This window comes from Solanum tuberosum, unplaced genomic scaffold (genome assembly GCF_000226075.1).
Source record: "Solanum tuberosum cultivar DM 1-3 516 R44 unplaced genomic scaffold, SolTub_3.0 scf00098, whole genome shotgun sequence".
In the NCBI taxonomy this organism is placed as follows: Eukaryota; Viridiplantae; Streptophyta; class Magnoliopsida; order Solanales; family Solanaceae; genus Solanum; species Solanum tuberosum.
Window position 1 is genome coordinate 811747 of NW_006239026.1, and position 21238 is coordinate 832984.

General features: G+C 34.5%; 3 protein-coding genes across 4 annotated transcripts; 1 reads left to right on the forward strand and 2 right to left on the reverse strand.

Moving 5' to 3' along the window:
* The first annotated feature begins 2839 nt into the window (after positions 1 to 2839).
* Positions 2840 to 8626, forward strand: LOC102580742 (protein CHROMOSOME TRANSMISSION FIDELITY 7-like). 2 transcript variants are annotated; one of them, XM_006348413.2, is made up of 6 exons: positions 2843 to 3291; positions 4591 to 4846; positions 4948 to 5043; positions 5165 to 5233; positions 5540 to 5889; positions 7949 to 8626. In XM_006348413.2, the coding sequence occupies exons 1-6, from the start codon at positions 3125 to 3127 to the stop codon at positions 8082 to 8084; spliced, it is 1074 nt and encodes a 357-aa protein (XP_006348475.1). In that variant the 5' UTR covers positions 2843 to 3124; the 3' UTR covers positions 8085 to 8626. The 2 variants fall into 2 exon arrangements, with proteins under 2 accessions (XP_015164722.1, XP_006348475.1); XM_015309236.1 differs by lacking the exon at positions 4948 to 5043 and having other exon boundaries at positions 2840 to 3291.
* Positions 8627 to 9161: 535 nt separating this feature from the next.
* On the reverse strand, positions 9162 to 12441 carry LOC102581084 (protein QUIRKY). The gene has a single exon (XM_006348414.2). It carries the CDS (start codon positions 12323 to 12325, stop codon positions 9302 to 9304), a length of 3024 nt encoding a protein of 1007 aa, XP_006348476.1. The 5' UTR covers positions 12326 to 12441; the 3' UTR covers positions 9162 to 9301.
* A 3990-nt stretch (positions 12442 to 16431) lies between these two features.
* On the reverse strand, positions 16432 to 20442 carry LOC102581419 (uncharacterized). The gene is made up of 5 exons (XM_006348415.2): positions 20337 to 20442; positions 19286 to 19394; positions 19102 to 19204; positions 17482 to 17674; positions 16432 to 16713 (listed from the first exon to the last, which is right to left on the reverse strand). Exons 2-5 carry the CDS (start codon positions 19364 to 19366, stop codon positions 16644 to 16646), a joined length of 447 nt encoding a protein of 148 aa, XP_006348477.1. The 5' UTR covers positions 19367 to 19394; positions 20337 to 20442; the 3' UTR covers positions 16432 to 16643.
* Positions 20443 to 21238: the final 796 nt, after the last annotated feature.

Below are 21238 nucleotides of genomic sequence, written 5' to 3' on the forward strand. Positions count from 1 at the left end.
CCCTTCTTAGATGCCTAAATAGAAAGAGCCGAGAAAATAAGACATAAAACGCATTTATCGAATGCAATTTATGTATAAATTTCAGTCTCTTCTTAATTATTGGTGAAATTTCATTATTACCCCTTCCGTTTAAGTTTAAATTCAACTTTATCGGTGAATGTTCGATTCTCCACAATTTTAATCCCCTCCCCTATTTTTTTTTCTCAACTCACAATTTTATTTTTTGTGTTTTAAATAAAGGTCATGCAGTTGAAAATTTGAAAAACCCTTCTTATATGCCTAAATAGAAAGAGCCTAGAAAATAAGGCATAAAACGCATTCGGCGAATGCGATTTATGTACAAATTTCAGTCTCTTTTTATTTATTGGTGAAATTACATTATTACCCCTTCCGTTTAAGTTTAAATTCAACTTTATTGGTGAATGCTTGATTTTCCACAATTTTAATCCCCTCTCCTATTTTTCTTTTCTCGACCCACAATTTTATTTTTTATATTTTAAAAATAGGTCATGCCGTTGAAAACTTGAAAAATCCTTCTTATATGCCTAAATAGAAAGAGCCGAAAAAATAAGGCATAAAATGCATTGGGCAAATGCAATTTATGTACAAATTTCAGTTTCTTCTTAATTATTGGTGAAATTATACTATTATCCTTTTGTTTAAGTTTAAAATCAACTTTATCGGTGAATGCCGATTCTTCACAATTTTAATCTCTTCCCCTATTTTTGTTTTCTCGACCCACTATTTTAATTTTGTGTTTTAAAAAAAGTTCATACTATTGAAAACTTGAAAACCTCTTCTTAGATGCCTAAATAGAAGAAACTGAGAAAATAAGACATAAAACGCATTCGCCAAATGTGATTTATGTACAAATTTCAGTCTCTTCTTATTTATTATATGAATGGAAGAAGTGAATTGTATGACTAGCCTTAAAGATTCAAAAGTCAAACCCAAGCTTAAAAATCTAATTCAATCCAATTTTATTTGAATTGAAGTTTTTTCAATTCAAAAACTAAAAATTCAAATTGATTGTTTCATATACAATTCGAACCGCCCGAACGCCTACCCTTATTAGTTACATGTGAATAAAAATGGAGTATATTTGATTATTGAGCAAATTTCGTAAATAGCCACTAAAAATAACTTAATTAGATTTCTAGCTATAGTTCACTAATTACGATTTGTAGCTACATATTAGAGGGAGGAGAGAGGTGAACAATATTGGGAGAGGAAGGAGAAAGACGAGTGAGAGAGGAAGGAGAGTGGAGAGAGGTAAATTATATTTGTATATCTGTTGAATTGTATATGTATATCTGTCAAATAATATTAACGGGTGTACATATGTATTTGTATATCTGACAAGCAAGATTTGAAGAGAGAGGATAGATGCGAGCGAGATTGGGAGAGGGAGGAAAGAGGTGAGAGAGAGTGGAGAGATACGAATTGTATTTGTATATCTATCATATAATTGTATATGTATAAGAGATAAGAGAGGTAAGAGAAAGGAAGAGAGGAGAGACACATGTAATTATAGCTAAAAAGAGTCTGCGAGTAGTAATTAATTCAAATTATAACTATGTTGGCTAATTAACTAGTATATGTTTGCTTATCGACGTAATTTCCCTCTAATTAACTTTTGAGGGGTGAAATGCTATTTTCCAAACATTTGGGTATCCAAGTAATAATAATCGAAAGTACTACTCTCTTGAATTTGGAGAAAAGGACCAAAATTGTCCCTTATTTTTTCTTTAAGACTCAAAATGATCGTCATCCTTTTATAGGGAGCACTAATAGTCCTCCTCCTTATTAAAATGGTGCAGTTTTAATCTCCCAAACATTTTCCGTCAAGTTACACGTTTAGCTCCATTTGTCCATTCATTAAGATGGTAAATATTAATCATTGAGGTCACCAAATGAATAAATTTTAAGTAGTAGGAATCCTACCGCAGGATTCATGGTATTCACAATTAATATTCACCTCATATATTAGTTCAATTTATTAATTAATAAAAATACTAAATCATTATAGAAAAAATAAGATATATTCATGTATTAATTGTTAATTAACTGTTATTTTTTTATTATTATTAAAATAAACATCGAAACATAATCAAGTTAAGTGACAATTCAACAGTATGCAACATCCAAAATATTATATATTATAAAGTTAAATATATCATCAATATCCAAATTAAATATGCATATCCAGAAGTACAAATGAAAAGATTACGAAAAACCTAATAATATATATTATTAATATGTAACTATTGATCTAATCAAGCAAAACATGTACTAAGTTATTCAGAATTTCAGAAAAAATACGTCTAAAATAGGAGCTTTTTATTACCGATTAGGCATAAAATTGTAATTTAATAATTATTATCAAATTATCCGTTACTCGTCAAGAAAAATCATAAATCATTATAAAATTAATAATTCACAAAAATAATTATAATCTAAACCATTATCGAATTGTAAATTCTTTTGAGCCGTGGATCTTTTGAAAAAATATATTTTTATCTGAAAAGGTAGAGGTAAGATAAGAAAATGATCTTTCGAAAATAATATTTTTATGTGAGAAGGTAGAGGTAAGATGTGTGCACACTCTACCCTTTCATTATTCATTTTGAAAGCTATTAGTTTTACGGAATCATAAATTTAATAAACTATTATTATTAATAAGTCAATAATATTTTGTCAATTTGAGTTATTACTTTTGATTGTGCTTAATTTTAAATAACACTACCAAAAGATTGGAGACAACGCCAATATAATTACTATATGAATAAATCTGCTCATAATCTAATCACTTCTTCCTCTAGAAATGAGAAATTTGGTCATATAATTTTAATGCAGTCACGCATATGAGCGATTTCCGTTAGTGATAGACAGATTAAAACTGCATCATTTTACAAAGAAGAAGGATCATTAGGGTTCCATATGAAAAGATACGGATTATTTTAAGTCTTAACACAAAGATCTTTTCTCCTTGAATTTGCTCATAGTATAAAGGCGGGAAAATCTTATAGAAAATGGCGCTACACCAAAAATTTCTTATGAAATTTACAGGTGAAATGTGAAAGAGGGCTGAAGGGAAATCGAAGAAATCAGTTAAATTTAAGCTATGCAATCGAAGATTAACAGCTTCTTTAGGCCATTTTCTTCTTCTTCTTCATCGATTACGCCCAAGAGTGTAGATTCATCTCAAATTTTCACTGATGATTTTGAGTATAAGAAGATACAACCAGAAATTTTGGTTACATACCAGCGAAGACCTCAAAATTCAAATGGGTATGGTGTAAATTCACTTATTTTCTGTTTATCTTCATTGAATTAGGGTTTTTTTCTTTTTACCTGTACATACATAGATGCCATTTGAATCTTGGAATTTCTGCTAAGAGAAGTGTTTGATTGGTAGAAGTGGTGGATCTAGAATTTTAGTTTGATGGGTTCAATTTTTATGATTTTGAACTATTCTCGTTACACTTTTCAATTTGTTTGTGTTTTTTTGGCCATGTTAAATTGAAGATGTCCTTTAATCTCTAGGTAAACATGTCATGTGTAAATTTGAAATTAAAGATTTGCCAAAAAATAAGTAAAGATTCATTCTTTTTGAAGCAAATGAAAAAGGAAAGTGAGATAAATAAATTGAAACGGAGTTATTAATGTTTATTGAAAATTTGATGATTTTTACTTGTATATCTAAGCTTTGTATTGAAGGACTTGGTTCAATTGAACTTGTAGTCTGTTAGCTACATCCTCAATTGAGATTTGCTAGTATTTTTTAAATCCAAATTGTCTGTTGCTCTATAGTTTATATAGTTTTGTTTTGTTTTTGGACATCTCTATGGATTACCTTTCATTGGTATTGCTGTTTTGTTCAAATTTTACTTACACCTAGCTGTAGAAGAGCTTCGTTGAATGTTCGACAACAGTGGTTTATTAGTCATTCTTCCTTTTCTTTTTTTGATAATTGTGGTGTCTGTGCGAACTTGCACTCAACTCGACTACTTCTTTTGGGGTACCTGCTACCTCTCACCAACATAGTTACTAGATAACTCTGTCCATCAGACATATGAGAAGAAATCACCTAGTATTTTTGTCTCCGAGTATGTGGTTTACTAGTCTTTTGTCAGTTTAAATATGTGAGAATTGAAGTAAAAGGAAAAATGGAGATGATGGACTGATGTATAAGTGAGCTAACACATAGTCGTTCATCATCTCTGTTATCGACTTTCAATTAACTTGTTTATTGATTGATACTAGCCTTCACTCTCATCTATAAGACCAAAGGGTGAAATGACTAATTTAAAGAAACATAATCACCTAAGGCATATAAGGGGAAATGATGCATGGCAGTTTCTTAAAATCACACCATTATACTAAATCTGAATGCTTTTGAGTATATAAGTTCAATCATTACTCGGTCTTTCTTAAGTCATTTTCTCAAGCAAATTGGTTTTCTGCTAAACTGGGGCTTTAGCCATGTGTTTGAAAAGAAATTGCATCTCAGAGTTGTTACTACTTAACATTGATGACCTTTCTTATTTTTTCTTCAAGTTCTTTGCTTATGCTAAGCTGATTTTGCAGGCAAATGAATGGGGCATCAACTGGCGAAGCATCCAAGGAAATAGACTTGGAGGTGCCAAACTTGGAGGTGGCAAAGTCTGGGAAAATTCTGAATAAGAAGAGAAAGTATGTCCAAGTCTATTTGGAACTCGGGCAGTCTGATTTTTTATTGCATACTTGTACTATCTGTGGATTCAAATATGCCAAAGGTGATGAAGAGGATGAAAAGTTTCATAAAACGTTTCACAAGAATTATACGCATGGTATTCCATTGAAGGTAATTCAGTAACAAAATTTGGTATTTCAAAATATTCTATTGTGCTGGATGTTATGAAAAGATTAAAGTTTTGTCCCACTTGGCTTTGACAAAATGTCCAGGGTTGGCGGAATGAAAGAATTATTCGAATTCCTTCACTTGAAATTGGGCGAATTATCTTGGTGCTGGACGATGACCCTACTCCTCAGAAAAACAAGGTTTACAGATACTATTTGTTTATGCATGAAAAACTGTATTTTTACTTCCTTGATTGGCATTTCTCTAGTTAGTCATGTTAAGCATAGTTCACAGACTTAAGAGAGACTGCATTGTTGGCAGGTAAAGGAAGTTGTGAAGATGATGGAGATGGAACTTGGAGATGGGTGGATATATCATCAGCTATGCAAGGTTTCCTACTCTTGCAATTCTAATAAACTTGTAGTCATAGAAAACAAACTTCATTGTTCAAAGTTGTCACCAATTAATAGCAAATTTCAAATTTCCGGCTTCCTACTTTCTGCTTCATTTTATCTTTTAACGTGAATTATAAGTTACTTCAGTTCAATGAGCTTCTTAGTCTTCCTATGACATTGAATGTCTGTCCCCATTTTGCTGACTAATTTTAGTGAGAAAAATTCTGTGTGGTGGTTATGTGACTGTCTGAGTTTTACTAGCTCTGTGAATGGAGCTCTGAAACATTTCTCTCCTTAACAGGTGTATCTGTTTATATCTTCTCAAAGAATATCTGGATGTCTGGTAGCAGAGCCCATTACGAGGGCTTATAAGATACTCTCAAGGCCAGAAGGTAGCAGGTGTAATGTCTCACCTGAGAAGGAAGCAAAACAGACTTCAACCACGCTCCAATTTGGGGGAGTGAGTTTCCAGAGGGAAATGGTAAGAAGAAATCAACCAACCAAAAGCTGTGAAGAGTCTGATGAAAGCATCAGTGGAATAGTGTTGTGTGAGAAGGAAGCTGTATCTGCGGTATGTGGCATTAGAGCCATTTGGGTCACTCCCTCCAACAGAAGAAAGCATATTGCCAGCTATTTACTTGATGCTGTTAGGTAACACCATTCACTTTCTCAGAATTGTTAATGGTTTCTTGAAGTTTTTAATTGAAAATCAGTTGCATGCTCAGTAGTCAGTGAAGTTAAAATGACGAAAGTTAGATGTTCAAACTAGTAATTGCTCCTTATTAGTTTCAATTGGAAACAAAAAGTTCTTGTCTGAGAAACACGACCACTGGAAAAAGAAGGAAAGCGACTGTCACAGATCAACAGACCTAATTCTCATAGAGTAAACAGTCTGATGCTCTGGCTTGGTAAGTGCCTTTGTGGATTTGCAGCTGAATTCTTCTCGACTCACACTTGATAATTTATGAAATGTGTCCTGGTGGTATTCACTAGGTAAGAATGGTGTACTCTATCTATATTGTATGAGAAGATCCTACTAGGGTACTACAGTGTACTCCATCTATATTGCAAAATTAGAATGGTGTAGCACTCACTGCTGCTGGAATACATGATTGAGACTCTTTGTGTATGGACTATGGTGCTTCTCAAGATCTAGAGCTGTCCAACTTTTTAAAGTCTACCAAAGACTTTTACACTCCTGTGCTATTACACTTTCAGACATAATGCTTTGTAGAAGTGGATATGGCACAAAAGTTCAAGCTTTCGAATACAAAATACGTCTGGTCTTTCCATGCAAAAATTATCTTGATAAGAAAATTATTTTGAGGGATATAATTGAGTACTATCAAGATGGTTTAGAGATGACTATTGTTAAGTGTCCCTCATCAGTGGAGGAAATGAACTCTTGTCTCCTTTTATGATCTTGGGCAATTTTCACCTCGTGAGCTAGCTTTTGGAGCGGAGTTAAGCCCAAAGTCCATTTCTTAATGATTAAGAAGGTTTTGTCCACTTCTTCCTATATTCAACGTGTAGCAGTTTTAAATTCAGGAATGATTAAGCTGTCAATGGTGAAAAAAGGGATTCTACCTTGGGGAAGAATTATGTTTTAGTCAAGCTTACAGGAGAATAGAGGATACAAGATGCAACCATCCTTGGCTATCAGTTTCAAAGGAGTTCTGGGGTACTTGAGTGGTATTTCCTTTCACAATGTGATGTTTAGTTCTCTATCTCAATTGCCAAATGATAAAGTCTGATGTCTGCAGTCATTCTGAAGAAACTATAATCTCTGTAATTGAGCATCAATGGTCTCTTAAGATGAGAAGAGGGGGTGGGGAGCATTATTCACTGAGTTGCGAGCTATGCACCACTGGCCCTCTGGAAATTTCTTGGTTATAAAGAAAAGTATCCTCATGAGTAGACCATGTCCCTGAGATTTGATAAAAGAAAGCTACATTACATGTTAATACATTATAATTGGTTAAAGCTATAATGAATATATTGGAAAGAAACGACCAAGGAATGGAGAAAGAGTACACCAAGATGAAAGATTGGATGTTGCTTAGTAACTGCCCAAGTATGGAGTTCACTAGGGAAGGTTTTCTCACTCAGTCCAACCTCCAAAAGAAGGGATTTCAGCTTTGCAGTAGGTGTCTGATGCGTGAAGAACACTATGAAGATGTTGGCCACCTCTTCTTGCACTGTAGAACTACTAGTCAGTTATGATGCATGTTTTTGGCAATATTTGGCATCTTGGACTATGCCAAAATCCATTTTTGAGCTACTGCAATACTGGAACAAAGAGTGGTTATGCAAGAAATCACAGAAGACTTAGAATACCATTCCTCAAGCCATTTGGTGGACTGTATGTCTTGAAAGAAATGACCGAACTTTTGAAGGCAACAGAAGAATCATACATAGACTTAAACAAAGATGAACATTTTTTCTAGTTTTTTGGGCCAACCTGGTTATTGAATATGATGGAGATGCAATTCCAGATACAATAGAGGATCCACAAAATCTGCAATTATGTCAACACTTCAATCTACTTTTTATTGCATGACTGTTATCTGCAAAGTAATTGTTATATTTTGGTCAAATAAGTTAAGAGGAAATGATTATTTTGCTGTCTGGAATGCCAAAGTTCCACGTATATATGGATTGCTTATGATTTAAGTTAAAGTCTGAACTTGCTTCTCATTTTTCAATGCAGGGAAAGTTTTTGCAAGGATTTAGGTCTTAAACGGTCCGAGTTAGCCTATTCTCAGCCAACCTCAGCTGGAAAGGCCTTCATCTCGAGTTATACAAGGAGCACCTCATTCTTGATTTATACAACTTCTGATTTATAGTAAGGACCTGAGAAATAGTCCTTAAGAAATCTTCCCGCGAAGTAGTCTCCAAGAAGGAACTACAACTCTGCAATAAAGATTGATGTAAAGGCGTATCCTTTGGCAGCAATAGAAGCTTTCTTCTTTTGCTTTTTCGCAGAAGACAAAGCATCAACGACAGTCATAGGAACAAGATGTTTCTTCTCAGCCTTTCCTGGAGTTCAAGAAGCTTAAGCTTGCCTGATTACAATCTGTCTCGCGGAAACCGGTAGTAAAAGTACTGGGACTGATGACCTTAATAGGATATTCTCCTTCAACCTTTGGCTACATTAGCATATATTATAAGAGAGTAGATGCCTTTTTGTTGTACATTTCTGCAAAATCATAGGACTTTTATGCTTAATGTGCATTGCATTGAAGCAAGAAGTTTGGAACTTTTTGGTTATGATGTTTACACACTGAAGATTGTTGATTGCTCTTTCTTTTGAATTGAGCATTGGTACTTTTGGAGTCTTTCTTTGTAGGCCGCTCTTCGGATGATGAAGTGGACAATTCCTTACTCTGACTTGCATGAATCAATTCTTACTCCTCGGTAAGAAGTGAAATCCATATCTAACCACGACCTCAACTTCTAAATACCATTTTTCAACTTCGACTTTTATATACTACCATTTAACTTTAAACATTCTTTATTTTCAAATTTCAACCAAATCTATGTTTAAAGTAAAGATTTTTACAACACACCCCTTTTTGTTCTGTCTTTTTATGGAACATGAACTAGAAGGATGTTTGTTCAATTTATATATTTCTTTCATTACATTACTCTAGTGTCCTTCATTGTTCTCGATAAAAATAATTTCGTTTTTACGAGTTTCACACTCCAACTATAAATTATTATTATTATTTTGACAATTAACTCTAAAAACAACATACTTTTCTGTTCTTTTTCAGCTGCAAGTAACATATCTGACTCATCTAACGGTCACTTCATTAAAATCCAATATTTGGTCCACTTTTTAACACACCCACTAACCCAATTTAAAGTATACAATATATTTTTTTGGTCCCAATACACCAACGGTCAAAAATATACATATTGAGAAAACAAAACAATGAATTAAATAAATAGTTATGTCAATTGCCATGTTTTACACAAAGTAAACATGAAAGAGAGCAACCATGAAAAACTAGTCTAAAAGCTAAAATAATGAAAAACATAAAAACACCACTCAATAATCTTAAAGAATTTGATCGGAAAGTGGTGGTAGTCGCCGGAAAAAGTTGACGGGGACCGATGGCATGTCGTCGCGGAACCGAGGGTGGCGTAAGTAGTACAGCCCTGACCCTAACACAAATGCCTTAAATGGAACCACATAAAACACCAATGAAGCAAATAAACACACAATCACAAATATACCAGTAGCTCTAGGATCCCTCCAATTGAACAATGCTTCTAGTCTTTCCCCTTGTGCTGCTACATCACCTAGTAGTGTTTGTGCCCTTCCTGCTAGTGCCCTCAACCTATCGTATCGCACACGAACATGTTCCATAGGCCTCGAGCTCGGGAACCCATCAAACTCCTCGTCGAGCTCATCGGGGCCTATTGCATCTACGTAGGACAATCGAGGATCCATTGTGATTGCAACACGTTGGCGATATCGGTACCTTAGGGAAATGATCAAGAATGCATACATACATATTGTAGGTAAGACTAGGTGTGGACATAACACAATGGCTATTAATAGTAGATGTACCAAGATTGTTGTTGGTGGGTGCACCCATGTACGAATTCCATCGAGCCAACGAGCTAACGTGGCTGCTCTAGACAAGCACCCCACCACCCTGAACCAATTCGCCTTACTACGCCTCATGCTCCATATGTGTGTGTCGGAATCCAACATACATTGAACCACTTCTTGACCCAATGCTGGTTCTGATCTAGCCAATCTTGCTGTCACAATCCTCATAGCTGTGTGCCTTAATATGTCCTGTTGGGCTGGACCAAATGGGCGTACGTAATGCATTCTTGGTAACATAGGATTAGTATAAGCTTGAATCAAACTCAACCATGATGAACAAGTAAACCTTAAAGCAATCTCAATATCACCCATTTTCTTTGCACCACTAGGGAGCAAGACCATGAGTGAATAAGTACCCATGTACACCTTATTCGTGTCGAGCGTTGAGAGTCGTACCCTTAGCTTCCCGAGTCGTACGTCCTTTTTGAGTGCATCGTCGTGCTTGTACCTCCCGTTATCAAACACCCCGATCGTTAGCACGGTGCAAGGATCGTACACGTCCCATGTATATTGCTCGTTCCACCTCGGATTGAAACGATCGAGGATAGTACGTGTCCGGACCCACTTAGGCCCGTACTTGGCCACCACGTAGGCGTCGGTGGTGCCACGTGTACCATCTTTTGTTTTCACAGGGAGGAGATTGTTGGCTCCTCTTATACCAACTTCAAGCAATCCAATAGGTGGTTTGGATAGTTGTTTTGCCGTGGCTCTGACATCACTTGTTAAATGTGCTGCTTCATCAAGCACGTGATACCCTCCCTCCAAACAAGTTCGCACGTGTATTCTACCTGCATATGGCTTTTTCTCATCACCAATCAAATTGAACCACCTTGATCTTGGCTCTGATTTGTCGTCGGTACGCTTATCGATGGATGTGACCTGTACCTTGGCATGCCCCACCACTTGACCATTAGTAACATCTTCCACTGTGATCACCAAAAACGGCTCGAACGGCTCGGCGGCCACGAAGACAAGGTCTTCATTCCACGTGGGATTGGACGCTGAGTTGGACGAGCCCACCGTGGTTCGGCTCGTCTTGAATAACTGCGCCCCGAGCTGAGCTTTCACATAGAGGTCCGGACTCCGAACCTTAGGCTCGGTACCACCCGAACCTAGCTGCAAGTCTTGGGTTTGGATAACCGTTAGCCTTAAGTACCACAGCTTCGGAGAAAGGTAAACTTTGGCTCGGGTTTCCGGTATCAGCCCACCGGAGTCCGACTGCCACGCCTCGTTAAAAGCTTCATCCGCTTGAGTCCCGAGCCACACCGCCAGCATGACATCATTTCCCGGTGGGTTCTGATCGCCGGTGACACCTTCTAAACTGTACCATTGTGGAGCTAATGGACTGTCCGGCGGCACTCTTTTGGGAACTTCCTGCAAATCAAACGACACATTTCCGATGCAATTTTCGACGATTTTATCATCTGCCCCTTTCTTTTCGACCCAAATGGAGACTTCTAATGAAGATGAGTTCAATCCATCTTTGTCGAACGCGAAAACTTGATCCCATTCTCTGTAATCTGCGAGTGATTTGGTTTTGATACTGTGAGTTCCGATTACCAGTTTCGCATAAGCAGACGAATCGGGCTCGTGATGAGCCCGTTTCGCCTTCACAAGTCTAACATATAGAAAGGGCATTTGATCGACGAGATCAAATGCCCCTGTTCGACGATCGACTCCGGTGGAAAGATTCTTATGAAGGATTTTGAGCTCACTGGTGTTTTCATTTGCTGATGGGTTTTTATTTGGGGGTTTGTGTTGAGCTATTGGTGGATGCTCCATTACTTCCGGTGGTGGTGTTGCTGCTGGTGGTTCGCCGTCTTTTTTCGGATTCTCCGGCGGGGTTTCTTCCTTCTTCTCAGCTGATTCATCGGGTTTCTTCTCCTCTTCGTTCTTCTCCGATTTCTCTTTCTTTTCCTCAGTCGGAGTAGAGGGTTTTTCTTCTTTCACCTCCGGCGCCGGAGTTGGGGGTTTCTCTTCTTTCTTCTCCGGCGCTGCCTCCGCTGCAACTTCCTCCTTTTTCTCCTCCGTTACTGGCGGCGGCGGTGGAATTTCTTCATCTACATACCAAATCTTAAGCCCAATCTCACCTTTAATCTGCGAAAAAACACTCCGTTTCTCCAATGGATAATAAACCAAACTTTCCAACCCAACTCCGACGAAAGTACTACCGGAAATCTTAACTTTCCCAAGGAAATTACTCCTTTTTCCGATCTTCTTATCATTATACACATTCAATTCAAGTATTTCAGACGCCATAGAATCAACATCATGGACCAAAAATTCGAGACGCTCATCCCATTGAGGGTTGAGATCTCGAAACTTGGTCTTAGTACGACGTCGTTGGCCATCGAAATCGACAATGGCAAAAGCACTAGCAGTGCCTTGGCCATCTTTAGGCATTAGATTTTTAGCATTACAGACTTCTACAATGACTTTTCTTGTACAAATTTGATCACCCATTTGAGATATCTATCAGAAAAAGTGAAAAAATTATGGGTTTAACAGAGTTTTATTTTTCCGGGGAGTTTTCCGGTTAATCGGAGAAATGAAGAGTATAGTAAAGAAGAAAGTTGAGAGTGTGAGGCTTTTAAAGTGGGGAAGGAGCCTATTTTTTTAAATTATATATTTTTAATATTTTTGTTTTGTTATGTTTCACATGAAAGTGGAGTGGGTATTTTGTCATTTATGGTACTTTCCCGTTGAGGTTATTTACCTTTTTTGTTATAAATTTTGCGCGGTCAAGCGGAGGATTTATCGAAAATAGTTTTATCGAGATAAATTTGATCTTTAATTAAGCGTTAGCTGACAATTATGATATTTAATTTTGGTGTACACAAGTAAATACTTAAACTTATGTAGAATTGAACAAAATAGACAGGTATGTCCTATATGATAATTTTGTATCCTGCATGTTCTACGTATATTATGTCATGTAGGACACGTGTGTCTATTTGTTCAATTTTATATAAATTTAAGTGTGTACTTATGCACACACTCAAAATTGGAGGGCGTAGTTGTCTGCTGAAACCAAGTTAAGGGTCATATTTATGTATTATGTCTAAAATATATGTGTACTCTATTATCTTCGATTTTATTTGTAAAATTATACTTTCACTGTTATAATTTATATGAGTTAGTTTGACTTGACATGATATTTAAGAAACAAAGAAAAACTTTTGAAATGTGTGATCTAAGTACTTGATGTTTGTGTGTTATAAATTATTTTACTAAGTGTAAATTGAATATTTTAATATTAAATTATTATTATTATTTATCAATAATATATTCAGTGAAATTTTACTAAGTGAGATAATAATCTATATATAGTATAATTTACTATAGAGATAGTCTCTAATCATATTACTAAACTTCATATAGAAAAATAAAAAGTACAAATCTCTAAAGATTTATTTAGCAAAAAATATCAATTTGCATGTGCTATGTGTCATAACTTATAGGTAAAAACATTTATCTATTGGAAAACCGTTGGTTTTATCATTTATGTACTATTCTTTCATTAATTATATATACCACATTAAAATTTAAAAAGATAAAAATAATTATAATAACAAAAAAAAAAGAAGACACGTAAGCATAAAAACAAAGATCTACGTGGCAATTGCATGGGTTTGTGAGATTTGATATAGACAGATGGTATCAAATCTGAGCACCTTGCCTCGAGCTGAATTTTTGTTTTATTTTATTTAAAATAGTAAATATAAAATAATTATTTCTAATTAAATTTACATGAATGCAACTTCTTGAATTTATTAAGTATTATATATGTCATTTTAATTATTTTGTATCTTGCTATTTTATTACTTTATATTTTACGATCTCATGTCAGTTACATTTTTTTAGTTAAAAATTTATCAAAAATAGCCTATGTATGTTCTACTTTTTTTCTAAATTATAGTGATAAAATTATACTGAATAAATTTTGTATCTTGCTATTTTATTACTTTATGTTTTATGATCTCATGTCAGTTATATTTTTTTAGTTGACAATCTATCAAAAATAGCCTAGGTATATTCTACTTTTATCTAAATCATACTGATAGAATTATACTGAATAAATTATGGTTGCAGCTGATTTCTTGAATGTTGAATCATGAAATTTGTATGTGAAAAATCATGAAATTAGAAGTGTTTAAATTTTTTTGGGGGGTTGCAACTTTTGTGTACTTTGATCATGATAATTTTATGTTTATGAAAAGTCATGCAAATATGGGGAATTGAAAATAAACATGCAAATTGTACTCAATAGGACGACTGTAAAAAAAAAAGAAAAAAAGAAGTTATTTTCGAAAGTTAGAAACAATAATATGTATTTATATCGAAAAATATTTAATAAAAAGAACTTGAAAGAGAGAGTATAGAAAGAAAAACAATAAAAATTGTATATTAGAGTAAAAGATTCCTAACAACACTATCAATATATCAAAGTCGCGGAATTAGAATTTTACTAAGTTGATTAAAAATATAACAAAATACTAAACACAGAAAAAAATAAATAGGAAATTTATCAAATCCTTTACACCCCTTTGAACTTTGTCTACACAAATAAATTGAATTCAGTTATACGAATCCTCATTGAGTACGTAACATGATTAAAATAGAAGGATTGAAAGTTTGACAAGTTATTCTCCTCTACTAATTACAGTATTCCATCCATAGTAATTACCCTCTAAACAAGGTAAATATCAACAAATAAGACCGTTAATTAATTTAATTAATAAGATTATCATTAAGTATGATGTAATTAGTACTGTCAGTGCTAAACCACCACCCTCTTCAGTAAATAATTACTAAAATAATAATATGTGAGGAATAAAACATTCATGAAATTCAGTTCATTTTTTGGCAGTTTCTTTTTTTTTTTTTTTAAAAAAAAATAATAATTCATTTTTATCTTTTATTTAAGCTTTTTAGAAAATGCCACTTGCAGAAAGCAGATGAAAAATTTGCAGAAAAAATATATATAAAATTATAAATATTACTATTAATCTCTGCAAAAATGAACGTTGCTTTGTTCTTGTGTTCCATAATTGTTTCTCTTTGTAACAGTGCTACTTTTATTGAATTGAAGATAGATATATAATAAACAAATTGCATATATAAAACACTTTGTAATTTAGCGATTAATGAAATAAATGTAAATCTTAAAGATCGAAATTCAAATTTTAACGGAACAACATAAAATAACAAGAAGGTGATTTCGTCTCATCTATATAAGTCGATATGAAAGTTTCCAGATATATCTACTAATAATAATAAGCATTCAATAATAAATCGAGTGATCTCCGATTGAACTAAGATGTGGTGTATTGATATTTTCAAGTGAAGGAGAGCCTCGGTCAGTAACGAAATTAGAATTTTATGTTTATGAAGAGTTATTTAGTGTTTTTATTTTGTCTTCGTTGAAAATTGAACCTGAAACCTTAACCACGCACTTCATTGACCACTAGGCTATGTATCCTTGAATACCAACCCAATTAAATACTTATGATATTATTTACTGAAATATTTTAACTAAATTAACATAAACTCGTAACTTATAATTACGCTAGATTTATTTTTACCTTAAGCGATAAAATTATTTTTATATGATCTCTAGGTTACGAATTTAATCACTTCCACACACTAGATCAGAGAATATACTTTAAAGATATGTGTGAGCTTTGGAAAGAGAGTTTATATTTATTTACATTTTACAATGGTTAATATCTCTGACGAACTTACATTTACAAATAATATATAGTAATTTTTCCAATAAATAAATATATAATCATTCAGTGACACGAATGCTCACTAATTAACAAGTCAATTATACAAGTACCTTTAATGTTTTTTATAACACCATTTGCTAATTAGAGGACGAGGATTATGGTAGAAGATTAATTATAACTGAAAATCATCTATTCTCATATCAATATGACAGGTTATTACTGTATTACGGATATGTTGTTGTATTACTCTATTGCTATCTTATTCTTCAATTTAATTATTACGCGTTGTTTCCTATACTTTCAATTGTGTGAAAATTGATCCAAAAAGCGGAGTTCTCTCTGATCTTTTACTAATGGGGTTCCACCCAATGGCGGAGCCACCCTATCTTTAAGGGGGTCATCCGACCCCCTTTCGGCGGAAAATTATATTGTTTTTACATGGTTAAAATAATTTTTTTATGTATATATAGTAGATGTCGAACCCCCTTAGGCTATTTCGTGTGTCTATTTCTTCAGATTTTGAACCCCCTAATTAAAAATATTGGCTCCGCCACTGGTTCCACCCTCTCGGTCAAGTTCATTCAATCTCATACCAAATGTCATCAATAGAATCACTTCTTCAAGAAAACACCGATTATCATCAACGCCATCTTACTTCTCAACTTATATGGGCTTAATATAAGTTATCCGAATTCATCAGGTCCAATGCAAGTACATGATATCAGGTGGGAAACCAATACAAAACTTGAGGATGCTGTAGGAAGTATGAACGGATACATTTCAAATTCTGAATCCGTCTCTAAATTGGTATGAAGATCAATAATAACAAAAACCAAAAAAGAGCAAAAGCTGCTACACTTGAAAAGCAACCATATGAGAATCCTCTATACTTTCTCTAAACCAACTTTTTTGTAATTAAAAGTAAAAAAAATATTAAAGCTACACATAATATAGTTAAAAAAATGAAAAGCAAAATTGGGAATAATATCCCTAACATCAAAATTTGAATATTACATTTTAGGAAATAACTTATAATCTTGCTTATATTGCTACATGATGGATCTACTGTTGTCACTGTTAACTCTCTGCTTTCTATTTGGAGCCGTGTCTTCAGAAAACCTACAGCACAAATTAAGAACTTAATACACAAGCAGTGTGAAGATCTGAAATCATTTATCTTTAGAAGACGAAAAAGAATATTGGAATACACGATATCTAGAGTTCAATTACGAGACGTATAACCAAAGGTCTTAGGATCAAACCCTGGGAATAGAAAAATTCATGAAAAGGAGCACTTCCCTCTTGAATGGGCCTTACTCAACGTGAATCCAAATTAGTCGAGGCCTTGAGGATAACCAGATACCAGAGGGAGACAAATTTTTTTACTAGACCTATAAACTATAGAAAATAATGTGACTTAATGTATCGAGGAAACCAAAAGTTGGGAAACAAAAATGTTGTTTTATGCATCTGATTAAATTTCAGAAAATGAGATTGCTCACAAAAATGCACGAATCGTGAAGTCATGCTTTTTTTGTCTTATAATCGTGGTATCTGGTGCCAGCTTGCGAGCGTATCGTTTATTCCACGGGATACCTACTACCGACCACCAACAACAGGTGCCCTGTAAAACTTTGTCCACCAAGACTCAGACAAAAGAGAAGAAATCACCTAGTGATCTGTCTCAAACCTGAGACCTTATGATTTTCCTCACTTCATTGACAACTAGGCCACACCCTTAGGTGCGTGAAGTCATGCTTGGAAAACTATCTACAAGTTGGGAATCATAAGCGAGGATAGACCGGAAGAATGACCTCAGAAATACAATCCAATATGATTCATAAATCAATTTACGGGTAATGATTAAATGAGTTCTAGAGAACTTACATCTCCAAAATTCTCTTCCTCTTGTCGTTGCAAATGTAGGAGCTCAGCTGTTCAACCCCCATATTTGCAAAAGTCTTGTCTAGATCATAATTCAACAAATTACATGCATCTAAAGTTGATGAAGACTCGGCTGTATCAGGTGTACCGGAGAGATCTCTAAGTTTTCCTTTAAGATTCTCCATCAAAACGAAACCTGCCAAATAGTGAAGTGATCAAAACTTCAGTTAAACCGACGTGTGATACATGCCAACTACATGGATTCTTTCTGCAAGTGATAACTAAGAGTAATAATTACACTGAAAAAGACTTTGGTAAGGTTAAAGCCTTGGCAGCCGAAAAACAGGTGTGATTAAGTGAACTGTTTTGCAAAATATCCAGGGGAGTAAACCTGATCGCATTAAGGCATGGTAAAGTTTTTTGAAGTTACAGTAATGCAAGATATTCATGCAGGACAAAAAACACAACACAAGAAGAAGCAAGCAATGAAGGGACCCTCACTAGGATAGAAACCCACAATAACTCAATAATTCTACGAAGATTCAACTTTAAGAAATGCGAAAAAATACATTGTGTCTCTAAATACCAAGTTTTGTATAAGCAATGATTCTTCTTATCATCTTATAAAAAGAAGCAGCAGTCGCTCTGTGCTTACCACTTCACCTCGCTTCTCGCTTCTGTCATTGAACCAGTACCAAATCACACTCCCTATTCAGCACAGAAGCTCCGAAAATGAAGCTTCATTTTCCTGAGTTTGGTGGCATCAATCCGAGGGCTAGATTAGAAGGCACGGAAAATATTTTGAAACCTATCAAATTCCTAATAGATGAAGCTGAATTATGTTTAACAAGTAATGCATCGAGTTAATTACTGATTTAAAGAGCATTTAAAGGATTCCCAGTGGATGGTCTATCTTGGCTAATGTTCTGGGCAGATCTACACAGGAGGTTTAGCGATTTTATATATAAGTTCAATAAACTTCAGCGATGTGGAACTGTGGACAGTTATTACGAGCAATGGAGGGTGCAACCAATATGGTGATGATTAACCTCCATCCTACTGAATTCCACTTTGTAACTTGCTTTGTCAACGTATAGAAACAAGAGATCAAGTCTCTAGTGAGGATAGCCAACCCTGCCACCCTCATGGATGCTTATGAAGTAGCCCGACTGCATAATGAATCTATTAAAGCTCTTCATAGATAAAAACTCCTTCAAGATGCTCCTAGTACATCCTAAGCCCTCTAGAACCCTCTAATATGTCATCTCAGACTTGTTTGCCCATTTTACCTTTCTTTCTTTAAATTATATTTGGAAGTATTATAAAGATGTAATGACTGAAAAAGCTGAGTTCCCTCCTCTCATATCCCCTCTTCTTATCTTCTGATTTCATTCTTTCCTTCTCCCTTTGTTCTTTACTTGCTATAAATGTGCAAATTTTTCGCTATCGGGCTCAAGTGTAACAATATTTTTTAAAAAGAAAAGTTACTGTCAATCTGAAGGAAAGTAAAAACAGACAAAGAATTCAGCAATTTCTATAGCAAATACCAGCTTATAGATGATGCACCATTCAAGTAATGAATAAATGTTACAAACTTATGGAGAGGAGGAAGAAAAAACTCACTGAGGGCTCGAAGGGTCTTCAAGTCAAACTTGTTAGCTAGAGACTTGTGACCAATCTTTTTGGCACGTTGTTGTATCAGAACTTTCAAACCTATCAATAAATCCTAAAAAATTCAACCAGATCAGACATAAGATATTGGTCATCACCCAAAAGAAAAGGAAAAAAATGAGCAGAGATAACTTACAAGCTCAGATTCGGTTAAGGAACAAAGCCACCAAACATCTTCAATTCTATTATTCCCTAATATAGCCATCTGTTCTTTCATCTTTCTTTGGCGTGCAGTTAAAGGACACCTGATGGGAAGAGGTAAAATCTTTTTAAGCATTATTGCAAGGGTGAGAAGCAATGCGATATAAAAAAGGTGTCCCAGGTAGTATATGGTGATTATAACCATACACATTAGGTACTAATGGAACAGGGATAATGCAACAGCAAATGAAGAAAAAATTGTATATCAGACATTATATGGCAAGGTCCTTGGATGAAAGCCTAGTACACATGGAATTGGCAGGAAGATTCACAAGATGTTTTGTTATTTGCAAATAGTGATTGAATTTATCATAGTTTGCCAACTTCTTCTTGTTATAAGTAGTTGTAGCCATTGTCTGTTGTGTGAATCCTCTTAGAAATGTATGAATATTTAGCAGCTTCTGTGCTTTTCTTTTAGTTTTTATACCCGTGGAGTCTAGGTCAGCTATCAGGTAATTTCACGCGGTACCTGCTACCTCCTACCAGTACAATCACCGTGTAACTCTATCCACCAAGACTTGAACATATGAAAAAGAAATCACCTAGTGTTACCAGTGACCTATTGATTCTCAACCAAGTTCATTGATCACTCCGTCACACCCTTAGGTGCCTCATCTTGTTATTTCTCTCTTCAATACATGTTTAGAATAAGAATATATTTTCAATACTGGATCCATGTTTCAAGTTTCAACTTTGCATCAATAGGTCTTTCATCCTCTTTCTTACTACTAGGTGAAGATACAGCCAGCAAAACTCTATCAAGGAAACCATAAAATTTAGGTATAAACAACATAACCAATGCAAAGTCCAGAGAGTATAGAGTTTACATAAATCTTACTCCGGTTATTTTGGACAGACCTTCAGCTCAAGGAAAATCATATCAAAGCAGATACTATAGAAAGCATGATAAAGCGCACGATTATAAAAAATAAAAAGGAACAACTACAATAAATAAGGCTAGGAATAGCCTTTGAAGAGAAACTTACAGTTACGGAGGACGCCGGCGGTCGGTGTGGAAGACTTGCAGCAGCGGCACGCCGGCGCAGGGAGATGGACTGACGGCGGGGGAGGTTTTTTTTTAACAGGGAGAGGGATTTGGGGAAAATAAAAAGGAAATATCAAAATTCATACTTAAGGAAAAGGAAAATAGCGTTTTTAGTCTCTAAAGTTATTGATTTGTTCATTTTGATCCTCATCTTAGTGAATTGAGCATATTTAATCTTTTTTTTGGAATAAAATATGCTATTGAGATTCAAATTTGTGATTTCCATTTTTTAAAATAAAACTTAACCTATATTATAAGTTTATATTTTATAAAAAATAGACTCATCATTTTAAATTATGTAAATAAAAAAGATTTAAACTCGGTGTGAAAAGATAAAGGCAAAACCACTCAAATTTAATATCTTAAATTCATTTTTTTTGTAAAGTGCACCCATCCTTTCAAAATCCTAGATATGTCTCCGATTCCTTCACTCCTTTTTAAAAATGTATTGCTTTCTACGTATTTTTTGTATAAGCATATTTAAATTTTGAATTCGCTTCGACTTCTAAGAAATATATGCTCAAAAGATGATAGATGAGATATCACATTGGATGTTTTGGAATGAGTATCTTGAATATTCCCCCGTTCCAATTAATATTTTTGCTTTTTGAGATTTAAACTCTGTGAATTTTGACCAACATTTTAATATATATATTTTTTATGACATAAAATTTTTGTGTCAAACATAGTCAAGTAATTCATAGAGCAAAGAAGTGCATTTTTTTTTTCATCATACATATATCACTTGGTAAATCCAAATAAACCAATAAAAACATGTAAAGTTCTAATTGAATACCAAACTTAACAAGAACAAGAAAAATTTGTTGAAGAATTGAGTTAGAG

Bases quoted from the DNA above. Each gene is read 5' to 3' on its own strand.
- LOC102581419 (XM_006348415.2), bottom strand. From the start codon at position 19,366: ATGAAAGAACAGATGGCTATATTAGGGAATAATAGAATTGAAGATGTT. The intron at 19,205-19,285 runs GTAAGTTATCTC...TGAATTTTTTAG, and splicing joins CCTTAACCGAATCTGAGCTT to GATTTATTGATAGGTTTGAA. The intron at 16,714-17,481 runs GTAAGTTCTCTA...TTTGTGCTGTAG, and splicing joins AGGAAGAGAATTTTGGAGAT to GTTTTCTGAAGACACGGCTC.
- LOC102580742 (XM_006348413.2), top strand. From the start codon at position 3,125: ATGCAATCGAAGATTAACAGCTTCTTTAGGCCATTTTCTTCTTCTTCT. The intron at 4,847-4,947 runs GTAATTCAGTAA...CAAAATGTCCAG, and splicing joins CGCATGGTATTCCATTGAAG to GGTTGGCGGAATGAAAGAAT. The intron at 5,044-5,164 runs GTTTACAGATAC...CATTGTTGGCAG, and splicing joins CTACTCCTCAGAAAAACAAG to GTAAAGGAAGTTGTGAAGAT.
- LOC102581084 (XM_006348414.2), bottom strand. From the start codon at position 12,325: ATGGGTGATCAAATTTGTACAAGAAAAGTCATTGTAGAAGTCTGTAAT.